Raw genomic sequence first — 13987 nt, 5'->3', positions numbered from 1 at the left:
GAAAGTTCGATGAGTACTTTGTGCGGAGAAGGAATGTAATACACCAATGTGCTTGTTTCCATCTGCGCGTGCAAAGACCGGGAGAAATGCTCTGCCAGTTGTACGAACTGGCAGAGCATTTCGAATTCGGTGTGAGCAGAGATGAGAATATCCGCGACCGAATCGTCGTTGGAATACTTGACAAAGATGTCTCACGGAAGTTGCAGCTGACGAAGGACCTGACGCTAGCGCTGACCATAGAGACAGTCAGACAGTCGGAAGAGGTTGCTTCACAAGTCAGCATGCAAGGAGAGACAATGGGGGTGATACAAGAAGTCACTCACGAGCGCAGCAAATACCCAAACCACTACGGTAAGCCAAAAGGGGGAAATAAAGGACAATGTGGACAGTGTGGAAAAGCGTGTCACAGTAAAGATGAAAATTGCCCGGCCAGAAAATCCTCATGCAATACATGCAGCAAAGTAGGACATTGGAGTAGAGTGTGTAGGAGCAGGAAGGCAGTGAGTGAGGTTACAGAGCAAATAGAGTAACAGCAGTCATACTTTCTTGGGGCTGTGAGTAAAGCAGGCGGGTCACCAGAGCAATGGGCCGTCGAGTTGCTGGTGGGCTCTACACCAGTTGACTTCAAAATCGACACAGGGGCCGATGTTAACATCATCCGCGAGGAAGCCTACCACTCACTCATCCCCAAAAGACCACTGGAGCCTGCCCAGGCGGCGAGCTGCAGTGCATAGGATAGATCCAGAGCACTGTGACCTACAAAGGAAAGACTCACCCATTCACAGCATATGTCATCCGCGGACAAACTGCAAACAACCTACTCAGCGGGCCGTTGTCAGTGGAAATTAATCTGGTGAGGAGAGTGGATGAAACGGTGTGCAACAGAGGATATCCACAGGCATATGGCGAGCAAGGGATATTAAAGACTGAACCGGTGAGAATACTGCTGAAAGACAACGTACAGCCATATGCTGTATACACAGCACGACGCATACCTCTCCCTATGCTGCAAAAGGTAAAGGAGGAGCTTCAGAGGATGAAGGGAAATGGCATCATCAAGAGGGTGACACAGCCCACGGACTGGTGTGCACCCATGGTGCCAGTCTTGAAGAAGAGCACAGGTAAAGCCCACATCTGTGTTGATCTCAAGAGGCTGAACGAGGCTGTGAAAAGAGAACAGTATATCCTGCCTACTACTATATGAGATTACAGCAAAGCTGAGCAGGGCCACTGTCATGGAGCCAAGCCCTTACCTGCCCTGCGACCAGGAGATGTTGTATTGTCCAAGTTGGTCCATGAAAAGTCATGGTCTTTGCCAGCGGTGATCTCAAGCGAGAGCACCACCCCGACATCCTTCGTCATCAGGACGCAGCATGGAGCAGAGCTGCGGCGGAACCGCCGTCACCTCCAACCAGTGCCGGTTCCCCAGCCCATCCCAGCAGCGCACGGGAAGATCACAGGGACAGACACACACTCTGACGGAGCCACCATTTTAGAGACTGTTCCTGTCAGAGTGTTGGGGGGGGGGGGGGGAGAAAAAGAAAAGTTGTGCTGACATTGATGTGATAATGTTTATTTGTTGGTTGATGGGAAAGAGACCAGTGCATGTTGAAATGTCTCCATTTGAGTTAATCTTGGTTTATGCTGTGCTGTCTGAATAGCCATTTTCAGTTAAAGTGTTCCTTTGATGTTATTGACACAACACTCAAAAGAGGGGGAGATGTCATATATGGTAGTCTAATGCGCTTGTGCATATACTCGGGGTTATACCGGATTTCCGGGAAATGCATGTAAAGGGAGACACACGGTGATCCATTAAAACCAGCTGAGCAAACTAAGAAGCCTCTATTGCATTGATTTACAGTCCAATTGATGCCCCATTTACTTTAGAAGAGTTGAAAAGAGCAATAGAAAGGAAGACTTACATCAAAAAGGAAGGATGAAATTTGTTATATAATGCTGAAACATTTAGGTAGTATAGCAATGATGACATTTAAATTTTTTTATAATAAGGTTTGGGAAGTGGGGAGACTAGTCCTTGGAAAGAAGCTGTGATTATCCCAATGAGGAAACCAGGCAAAGACTCATCAAACCCAAAAGATTATAGACCCATAGCATTAACATCCCATGTAGGTAAGATAATGGAAAGAATGATTACAGATAGATTAACATTTTATATGGAGTCCAGGGGAATGATAACACCTCGTCGAAGTGGATTTCAGAAAGGTAGAGGAACTATGGACCCAATTATTTGTTTTGAAACAGAAATCAAAAACGCCCAGGTGAATAAGGAGTTGGTGATGGCTGTGTTTTATGATGTGGAAAAGGCATATGATATGGTTTGGAGGGAAGGGTTGTTGATTAAATTAAATTAAATATGATAGGAAGTTGGCAGAACATATAATTGGATAAAGATTTTTTTAATTTACAGATTTATTAAAGTCAGATTTGGGACAGCACTATCTAGAAGATACCTGGTAGAGAATGGTACACCACATGGTAGTGTCATCACTCCGATACTGTTCTCCATCATGATAAATTATGTTTTCCTTCAAGTTCAGGGTGATACTGGACGATCCCTATTTGCTGATGATGGAGCACTGTGGAAGAAGGGGAAGAACATAAACTATATTAAAGGGAAAATACAAGAGGCTGTAAATGTGTTAGAAAGATGGTCTTATTCATGGTGATTCAAATTTTCTGTGGGAAAAACTAAAACAATCATGTTTACAAGAAAGAGAGGAGTTGATGCTCAGATAAAGATGTACGGACAAAAGATTGAAAAAGTGAAAGTTTTTAGGTTTCTTGGTGTGTGGTTCGATGATAAATTATCATGGAATGAACATATTCAGAGGATAGTTATGAAATGTAAAAAGATTTTAAATGTAATGAGGTGTCTAACAGGGTCAGAATGGGGAGCCAGCAAGTCTGCAATTAAAAATATTGCGCCACGGTATATATATACATATACAGTGGGTACGGAAAGTATTCAGACCCCTTTAAATTTTTCACTTTTTGTTTCATTGCAGCCATTTGCTAAAATCAAAAAAGTTCATTTTATTTCTCATTAATGTACACTCAGCACCCCATCTTGACAGAAAAAAACAGAAATGTAGAAATTTTTGCAAATTTATTAAAAAACAAAAACTGAAATATCTGTATATACACACATATATACACATATATACACGGCGGCGGGAGCAGCAAAAGGGTGGGGGGGACAGCTGGTGATGCAAACAGGAAGTCCTCTGTAGCGTAGGCCGTCTCATTTCGGAGGCCGCTCGGTCGAGCCTTCGCGGTCCTCAAAGGACACGGCCAACGTAGGGTACATCGCAAGTCTCTTCCTTGCATCCCCGTTTTCCTCACTTGCGTCCTTTCCTTGCGACTTAGGGTACATCCAAAGTCTCTTAATTGTCATTTCTTCGCTCCTCGATCCTCGCTTGAACTGGAAGTTGTTCTGCTCCGCCATATTGATGGCCGTCCCAAAGCTCTTATTTAGCTCGGAGGAGCGAGGAGAGAGGAGGGATCTCCGAGGAGCCATGAGCGAGGACGCACGAGAACAGCCTTCCTGTGATTAGATGCTGCAGCCGATCGGACTGATATGATTTTTTTCAACATGTAAACAGTGAAGACAGATCACAGATTAAACTCTAGTTTATATTTGATTAGTTTTCTGATTCACCGTCTGGTTTAAATAAATGTTCATTGTAGACTGAACAACAAAAGTGTGACGGTTCACGGTTTACCGTGTGGGTTTAAGAGTGGAGCAGAGACTCAGGCGCAGACTTAGACACAGGGCACAAGGTGAGGTGAAATGCAAGGTTCTTTACTGGGCACTTCAAAGCAGTCAAAAACAGCAACCAAAAACAACTCCAACCGGGAGAAAAATCCAAACTGAAAATAAAGAGCAAAGTCACAAAAGGCAAAGACACAAACCATGGGAGTCAGAGAGTCAACACGAGGGGTAACCACTGGAGATGAGACGAGTCCACGGGGAGGAAAAAAGAACAATTGAGAATCCGGCAACTGGAACAGGGGCAAGCAGGGGAGTATAAGTATGTGAGGGGTGATGAGCGGATTGCCGGCAGGTGAGTGGAGATGAGTGGGGTTTGCAGAGGGAAAAGCCAGGGGCAGGTGATTTGGCACAGGTGGAGAGAAGGAGCATGATCAGGAGAGACACACACACACACAGCAAAACCCAACCGTGACAAAAAGGACCACAAACAACTTTCTTCATTTATTAGAAAGATTTGTCTTCTCATGATGGATACAATTAAAGTCAGAGAAAGCTGGAGAGACAAAACACTATATATATCTATATCTATATATAGATATAGATTTAGATATAGAGATATAGATATAGAGAGAGAGAGCTGAGAGACGAAACACTTTATACATAATTTATCATTTCATTCAGTCTCGTGAGGCTGATCATTCCTGAGTGTCAGGTTTGATGAGTTATATCATTAAGAGAAACAATAATCATATTCTGGGTTAATTAATATTGACGTCACAATTTGAATTTCAAAACATACAAACGCAAATAATTCATAAATAAGACAAACACATTCCAGCGGTAGAAATCGATCTTGCGCTTATAAACAGAACACAGTTTGTTAACAGTATACAGAGAGACAACACCTCTACTCTGGCAGGTGTTGTCTCTCTGTAGTCTGTTAACAAACTGTGTCCTGTGTTGTTTATAAGCTCAGGATAGATTTCTACTGGCGGAATGTGATCGTCTTATTTGGTCAGGTAAAGTTGGAAAGAAATTGAAAGATTCAGACTTCCCGGTTCAATAAATGGTCATGAATTATTTGCATCTGTACGTTTTGAAATTGTGACTGTGATGTCATTATTAAATAACCCAGAATGTGATGATTGTTTTTCTTAAATTATATAACTCATCAAACACTCAGAAATGATCCGCCTCACGTAACTGAATGAAATGATGATAAATTATGTAAAAAGTGTTTTGTCTCTCCAGCTCTCTCTGACTTTAATTGTTTCCATTCACTCTGGTATGAAACTCCAGTCAGTCAGTCTAATCAGCTGCAGCGTACAATCACATGAATGATGAACAATGAGGGGGCGTGTCGGCCGTTAAAACACTTCCTGGAAGCCTGTTCTCCTGCGTCCTCCTCCTCGGAGATCTCTCCACGCTCCTCCGAGCTAAATAAGAGCTTTGGGACGGCTGTCAATATGGCGGGGCAGAACAACTTCCGGTTCAAGCGAGGATCGAGGAGCGAGGAAATGACAATTAAGAGACTTGGGATGTACCCTCTGTTGTTGAAGTGTCATGTTTCCCCCATGGGAGGGGCGGGGACGTGTTGCAAGCCAGAGTTCCCGGATGTGGGTCTGAAGCATTCAAAGGGCTGTCTTGTCTGCCTCTTTAAAAAAAAAAAAAAAGGCTGTTTAGAAGTCTGTGTGTTGACGCCCTCTCTTCTGACATTACTACAGTTCGCTAGGTAACTTTAGCTCTTGACTGTTAGGCACCCAGTTTGAAAATGGCGACAGACGAGCTCTCATCCAAGCTCAGCCGTCGGCTCCAGATTGAAGAAGGAGCCGAGGATCCTGTTGCTGTAGACGTCCTCGGACATCAGAATGGGTCGGAAGAGAAACCGAGTACGACCAACGCCAACGCAGACTCGGAGCTGGGTGCTAAACTGATGCGGCGAGGAGAGCTGAACGAAGGGCTGGGTGAGCAATGCCAGCCCAGCATGAAGGTCTTCAACCCGTACACCGAGTTCAAAGAGTTCTCCCGGAACCAGATAAAGGACATGGAAAGGATGTTCAAAACGTGAGTTTGTGACAATCTGCATGAATACTGATAACGTTACCCCAACAGGTTGAAGACCAACTGTTAAACATGCCTTCAGGCCAGTGGTTGCTTTTTTATTTCATGTAACAGGGAAGTAACTTTAAGATTGCTCATATGAGGAAGTTGAGTTGGCAGGTCACACGATGATTTCCCAATAACACAAAACTTGAATCTAAATTTAAGGATTAGTGAGGGAGAGTTAGTATTGTTATTGGGTATACAAAATATAGGCTGAAACCAGCCTTCTGGGATAAAAGATGGATAAGTGAACAAAAAAGATAAATTACTCAAGAAAGTAATCTGTCCTGTACAATGGACTTGTGCACTTGGGAGAAGTTTGCCTTCTTCCAGAAGGAGTTTATTGATCTTTTCCTAAACCTAACCAAGTAGGTTTAAAACTTAAGGAGATTTGTGTCTGAAAAGGCCCAAAGGCAAACTTCTCCATGTGCTGGGTTTCTGTAGCGTGAGTGATTGCTGGGTGGGGACAATATGCAAGTCAGTGATAAGGAAATCAGACAACAGGTGCTCATTGAATATAGAATATATCATAGTGTGCTCAGTCATCTACTTGATGTGTGGTTAATTCATATAGGTTGATGGATAAAATATGCAGCAAATTGAACCCAAGTTTATCAGATGATCAGTAACCCTCTTTCTTGATTCTAAAAGAAGTGTGATGAACACATTTAAAATGTATTCACTCATATTCACACTTGGAAGAATAAATAAATTAATACAATTATTAAAGCTGTATAAATCTGACCTTATACAGAACTCTATGACCTTAAACCTCAGTTAAACCAGGGGCCTGAGTTAATTTAATCTGGTGCTCTTTATGACGCCTGTCTTCATTGAGCTATCGTTAATTTTGTTATGAGCTAGCTCTGTTAATTCTGTGTTTTCTAATCCAGTTACATTCATGGCACGAATGTGGAGTTGTTTAATAATAAGCAACATCATCAGAACCATGAATGAAGCAACTGGCTCAGTGGTAGAGCGGGGCATCCTTCAATCAGCAGATCCCCGGTTACTCCAGTCGATGTGTCCTTGGGCCAGACACTTAACCCTAAATTGCTCCCGTATGCTGTGCCTGTGGTGTGTGAATGTCATATAGTCCTGATGGGCAGGTGGCACCTTGCATGGTAGCCCCTGCCATCAGTGTATGAATGGGTGAATGACATTTAGTGTAAAAGAGCTTTGAGTGGTCGAGTGATTAAGTACAAGTACAAGTCCATTAACTTAATATGTCAGGATATTAAATGGTAATACCCATATAGTTATACCCACAGCTAAAACTGAGAATATTCAACTATGTGAAATATAACCCTATATTGACAACTAGCATAGAATAAGAAACTGCAGGAACACAATAAAAAGACAATGTTTAAGTGCAGGGAGTATTATATATTGTGTATCTTTAGTATAGAGTGATTCTTTCTTTGCTTTTTTTCCTGATGATGAACTAACTATTATGAATATGTGATGCATATACAAAAAAGTTAAGAGTATGGTGAGCCTGTTTCTGCTGCTATGGACAAAGGAGGTCTATCTGACTCAAATGTTGCATTTACGTATCTGGGAACTAGGGTATAGTTTGTATTTCCAATTATCATCACAAAGTTTCCTCATGCTTTTGTGAATAAGAATGTAAAAGCATAACCACCCACTGTCTGTACTCGTGTTGGAAAATACAACACACTTTGCACAATGAAATAGCAGTGATGATTGTCATTATATAAGCACCAGTTAAGATAAGCTAGTCTAAAGCTTCTTTTACTTTGACTTCCAGGGGGAAGTGGCTGAGGCAGCTTTTTGAAGCATACAGTGTGTTACAGACTGCCATAAGGTGTTGATTCACTCTGGTCACTGTAGAAGCCATAGTTGCCTTTTTGTGGAGGGATTATTGGCTATCCACTGATGGCAGCCCCAGTTGATGGGAATGCTTGCAATGTGAGTGATTGACTAAATTGTAGTTCAATATTTCGGGTCAGATCAGTCTCAATGTGACTCTCAAATGTATTTTGTGATTTGTATATAAATCTTTCTGCGGAATCTTTTTTAATACACACACAATTAGTTGGCATTTACAAACAAAATCCACCTTTAAAAAAAAAACAAAAAAAAAAAACAACAAGATTCAGAAATATATTCGTGGCTGTAACCTTCCATCTAGTCGCAACATCTTTTGTGGATCTTTTCGGAATTATCTGTCCACGTTTGGTTGTTTCAACACTTAGCTACGGTGCATACTAAGCTAATGTTAGCAGTTGAACTAGTTTCCTCCTTTGGCTTTCCATCCAGTTCCCTACCTGAGTATGATGTAAGAGGGGAATCATGTGAATGGTTGAACATGGAGGAAACATCTGATCGTCTACAGTTAATTCCCTCTTGAAAAAAAAGGCTTTTGTGAATCAAGCGACGTCAGGAGAGTCTCATAAAACCCACACTAATGCAGTGAAGTTCACATGTGACAAGCAGTTTGTAAATGCATGTTCAACAGTTAAAAGTATAAAAATGTAAGAACATCCAAATATTTTTGGATGAATATTTCAAATCCTTTAAGTACATATGTTTGTGGATTTCTATGACAATTATCTAAAACAAGAAATATTAAAATAGAAAATATATAATGACAAATATTTTGTGGAGTCATTTATATATAAATCACAAAATATATTTGTGTATCCTCTGTGTGCATTCATTAATATTGACACTGGTTTGACCCCGAATAAATAGCAGGGATTTAGGGTGAGTAAGCATTTAACAAGACGTCTCGTAGCAGCAAGCTCTCAGTGTTGAAATGAGTGTTTATTACTACCTCTGCTGATCACCTCCTCTTATCATTGGTTCTAGGTTAAAGAGCTTTAGTATTAGTAAACAGGAAACTGCTGCTCAGATTGACTGAGGTGTGAATGTCTTCTGGCTGTTTCTGTGCCATACTCTGCCCAGATTCTTCAGGTTCCTGTCTTGTCCAGACCTGTCGAGGACTTTTAAATGCACTACTTACACATTCTCTTTGTACAGCCGTCTTCAAAGGGCCCCCCCCCCACAATCAGACATGTGCAGTTTGAGCATTTATCTTGTGAGTTAACATCATTCTAATGTGGCAAAGACCATTGTTCTCTATGTAATTGTTGCGTATGGCGGGGGAGGAAGTGTGCCCTTAATCAAACTGATCATTAACTCCCCGTTTTTACTGCAGAGCCAATTTATTATGAAAGTGTAATACCTTACAAATCCTACCCAGCCACATAATGATTGGATCGGCTTTTTAACTCGTGATTGCTGCCTTTCCAAAACTGTTTAGTTTACTGGTGGCAAACCTCAACTTCTGCTGCACCGAACTGTCTGAGATCCAGTGCTGTGGGTTTTTGGCAGGCAGTCGTTTCTTGCAAAAAAAAAGTCGTGATGTTTCATGATGATCAGTTTTATTCTAACAGGTACAGCAGGTGAAACAGATGCGTGTGCATTTTTACTTCCTGATCACACAAAACCTTAACTGTTGTCGATGATTTTATTTGGAATTTTCTTCTGATTTAATGTGAACTTCTTCTCAAAGCATTATTAGTTCCGTAATGGAAATGTGTGTCTTGACAGTGTCCCTAGTGTGTCAAAGTTGAATTTAGGACCCATTGCAAACATATGTTCATATTTGACATATTAAAGCTGGTGATGGGAGGATAACATTATGATGCGATGACGGTTGGAGTAGTAGAAACGGCAAGAACTTCAATCTACTTTGACCCTTTGGTTTATTGCCAAGTACGTTTTCACATACAAGGAATGTTTAAGTCATTCTTCATATTTTAAAAATACTTAAAAGTCCAACTGAAATCACTATTTAAAGTCCCATTTTTTTATTATTGAAAGGAAGACGCAAAGTCTTGGGGGCCGATCACAAGGAGATGCGTCGCAACAGGCGCGGCCGCTTCATAAAAGCCCCTAGGAAAAGCAAGTCAGGCAAAACAGCTGATGAGCCGGTGGAGCGGGGTGCGTGCGCAACCAGGCAATCGAATGTAAACAACGGGGGGGGAATTTATTCAATGCAGACATCAAGTTATTGCTTTTGCTCGTTTATTGAGGAGGGGAAAATTATATAGTTCATTGTAATTAACTATCGCTAATGTCAATGTCCTTTCTTACCACATTTGCCAGCATGAAAACAGGAAGTCAGTGGTAAAGTATTAAATCCCGCCTCTTGCTTGATTTGATTGGCTGCCTCAGTCAAGTGTGACATCAACGAGCGGTGCGATTCCGCGTCTGGTGCTGAAAAGTTGAGAATATTTTAACTTTTATGAGCATCTTAAAAGCTGCCTGAAAAACGTGGCACGAGAGAGGAGTGCACGTCAAGCCATGGGAAATCAATGGTTTTGCGGGTGATGCGTTCATAGCGTCGCGTCTCGTGTGATCAGCCCCTTAGCGATGAATCAGAGATTCTTCTATAGATTTCAAGTATTTGAATTATTGAAGAGAAAATCCAGTTCATATTCTGAATTGGGGATTTTGATTGTTAGCAATATTGTCGTAACCATCCACGATTTACCAGGAGCCTTGTGAATCGATTGTGAAATGAGTGCACAAGTCCGTTTGATATCAGCCTTGTTTTAAGAAAAACATGTTTTATATGTGATGTTATGAAGAAGTGACGAAACTACCCGCAATCCTAAAATGTAACATTTACATCTGATTGTTGGAGCTTGCTGTTACCATGGAAATGTTCACCACCCCATGCTTGGGGCTAGTGAGGGTATGTGCACACATGTGGTACTCCATGGTCTGCTTCTGGATTTCAAAACGGACCAACATGGCGGCTCGTTGGAAAATTTATCTTATATATATTATTGAATTGGACTTTCTTTATTTGATTTGACAGTCAGTTGTTGACTGCATACAGACGTTAAAACAACTGCTAGGCTACTTCAATATATATAGCACTAAATCATAGCGCAAGTATTCTTTTGATGTTCCGAATCTTTGCGTGAGGAAATTGTCTTTAACTGGACCTCGTTGAACATTAATTAAATACCCCTGGTTTACACCGAGTGGTTGAAAGTATTTTTGGGACGGTGGCATCGGTGTATGAATGGTGTGAATGTGTTCCATACATTCATGCACATATGGGCGGGTGGCACCTTGCATGGCAGCCCCTGCCATCAGTGTGTGACTGGGTGAATGATGACATGTAGTGTAAAAGTGCTTTGAGTGGTCGGAAGACTAGAAAGGTGCGATAAAAGTACAGTCCATTTACCATTTACATCCTGAATGGTCATGTCAGCTAGGGGTGGGAATCACCAGAGGTCCCGCGATACGATATTATCACGATACTTAGGTCACGATACGATAGTATCACGATACTGCGATATTATCACGATATTCTGAGTATTGCGATACCATAGGCCTATATTGCGATTTATTACTTTTTCAACTTCAAATTATGTCCCCAAAGGAAAACTGTGTCAACATGTTTTATCTAATAAGATAAAGTTTTCAGTCTGTTCATCTCACTTCAATCATTTTTATTGCAGCAAAATAGGATTGTCAAGCAGACAGACTGACCAACAATATCATAAATGTTGCATGAACCTGACTCAACTGTTTGTATTACTATATAGTCCAACTTAACTAAATGCAAACGTGTGGACTCAGTATATGAACTATAACTTATATAAGTAGGATATAATAGTTATATAACTCAGTATAACTTGTAATGCGTGGACGTCAAGGGCAGAGAGCCAGTTATGCGCTGCGCTCTCCCCATGAGCCTGGCAGATTTAACCCCGCTGTGAGGCCAGGTGTCTCTCTTTGTTTTGACCAACTTCCTACCAATCACGCTGACCTCACCAGAAAACAACTCAGCACCATCTAGTGGACTGAAAAAGCAATTGATTTGATTTTTCTAAAAAAAAAAATAAAAAAAATAATTTATTTATTTATTTTTTATAGTTTATATAATAAAAATCGATACTTGGAGTCCGTGTATCGATACAATATCGCCACACAAAATATCGCGATACTATGCTGTATCGATTTTTCCCCCACCCCTAAGTCAGGCTTCACCAGCAGCCATTACTGGTCATGCCAAGGTAGTCAAGCCGCCTGTGTAATTTGTGCGCCCCAACCACGGTAGATCACTTATTAGGGCCCTGGCAACCGACAACGTCGGGCCAGCGAAGGTCCTATTGTAATTGTAAGGGGTATTATTAGTATTTTTCGTGATTTTTATTTTTGTACTTTCGGCGTATTTTGGACTTGCCATGCACGAAAACTCACCACATTTTCCAGACTTGTCAGGCCTGGTGACAGTAGCCATCTGATATATGTTGCAAATTTGGGTTTGAAAATGAATGGCTCTCTAGCGCCCCTTACAAGTTGGACCGGTGACACCCCTCGGCCAGTATGTCCGATTGACTTGAAATTCAACACGCATGTCCAATTCCGCTAGATGTACAAAAAAGCCTCTCAGGCACCTAAGCTCCGTCTACTTAGATTTTCCGCCATTTTGAATTTAGTGAAAAACACATTTTGCAAACTCCTCCTACATGCTGAGTCTGATTGCTACCAAATCTTCTGTGGATCATTATTGGATCTACATCAAAAGTTATCAAAAGCTTTTTGATATCTCTTTGCTTTGACAAGATATGGACCAATAAACTTCTTAGGGGCGTGGCTTGTATATCAATACACATAACTTCTCAACCATTTGTCTCCAAATCACCAAATTTTCAGCATATGTGCACATCGTATCCAGTAACATACCCTGAAATAATTTCAATCAACCACTAGGGGACGCTGCAGTAAACCCGCGAAGTTGTGCTTTTTTGTCACTTTTTGCATATTTCAGCCTTCGTACTTTAACGAACTCCTACAGAATTTATGCGATCAACTTCAAATTTGGTCAGGATGCTCTTAAGAAATTCGTGAGTTTTCATCGAAGAACATTGGCGTGGCGGCCATTTTGCCTCATTCGGCATGAAAAAGGAAGTTGTTATAACTCCAAGGTACATTATCCAATCCGCACAAAACTTAATATGCATGATACTACTTAAAGCCTGAACATACTTCAATTGAAAAATTTCAATAACTCATAGCGCCACCTGCTGGCGAATGGAAATCTGCATTTTGTGATAAACACCATCCGATTTACATGACTTTTACACAATGTGGTTTACATTTGATATAGAGCTACATAATGCATGTTTGCATGTGTTCTGTAGCACCAGGCAGTGGATACAGGAAGCATCGGACTATTTGCAAAGCATCATTTCCAGCATCGGGCGGTCCACGTGGGATTAAAAACGTCTCACTCGCGGACGCGCAGTCCAATAGTCGCGTACGTTCGCAGATGCGCAGGCCGGAGTCCCGCCGGCACCCCCGACGTGCGGGAGGATGCAAGGGCCCGTTCATGGCTGCTCGCAGCTTTAATTTGGTATTGATTTTGTCTCATATTAATTGAGCATTACATTCATTCACTTACTGAGAATCCTGATGGGGCCAGCACTGGTCCAGTGCATCAATTCACTTCATAGTTTGTTTTGGTTTGCTCCACTGTGTGTATTGTGAACCCTCATTTTTCAATGATCTCGTTTCATCATTTCATTTTTTCCTGGATTTTTTTGGCTGTGAGTATGACCATGTCTGCCAAACACCGTGAAATCTTCGAGTTCACTGTTTATTTCTAACATCTGACTCCAGCTCTCTCTATTTGGCCTCCTCCCCACAAATACTATTGACCTAAACCTTGTGGTTATGATGTGACATTACATCTGCTTGCCCAATCACAATCCGGAACTGAGAGTACCAGGCGCTTGCATTTAGTATAACCTCCTGAGCAGAGGCCACACTTGTGTATGAATTTTAGTAGATGGGCAGGTGGCAGTCTATGAATTGGTGTGAATGGGTGAATGATGACATGTAGTGTTTAAGAGCCTTGAGTAGTAGAGAACAAAGGAAACAATAGCAGAAACTGAGACAATGTATAACAGCTAGTTTACGTTTCTAGACGTTCCTGCAGTGGAAAATGGTCTTTATGTGTTGAGTAGAGAGTAGTTAAGGTGAAAATGTCAGACTGTGAGGTCTTATTAACCAAGAATGACAGGACACTGGTACTAGAAACACATCAATGTTGAATTTTCAATGCTTTGACATAAAAAGTCATTAAAAAAAAAA

General features: G+C 41.4%; 1 protein-coding gene across 1 annotated transcript; it reads left to right on the top strand.

The window, feature by feature from the left end:
• The first annotated feature begins 5259 nt into the window (after positions 1–5259).
• Positions 5260–6930, top strand: LOC116399325 (EF-hand domain-containing protein D2-like). Its single transcript, XM_031876409.1, has one exon. It carries the CDS (start codon positions 5508–5510, stop codon positions 5802–5804), a length of 297 nt encoding a protein of 98 aa, XP_031732269.1. The 5' UTR covers positions 5260–5507; the 3' UTR covers positions 5805–6930.
• The last annotated feature ends 7057 nt before the right edge of the window (positions 6931–13987 follow it).

Source organism: Anarrhichthys ocellatus, unplaced genomic scaffold (genome assembly GCF_004355925.1).
Source record: "Anarrhichthys ocellatus isolate YVR2014 unplaced genomic scaffold, GSC_Weel_1.0 scaffold108, whole genome shotgun sequence".
Taxonomy (NCBI): Eukaryota; Metazoa; Chordata; class Actinopteri; order Perciformes; family Anarhichadidae; genus Anarrhichthys; species Anarrhichthys ocellatus.
Note: the sequence above shows the minus strand (reverse complement) of the source record. Positions and strands in the feature narration are given on the sequence as shown.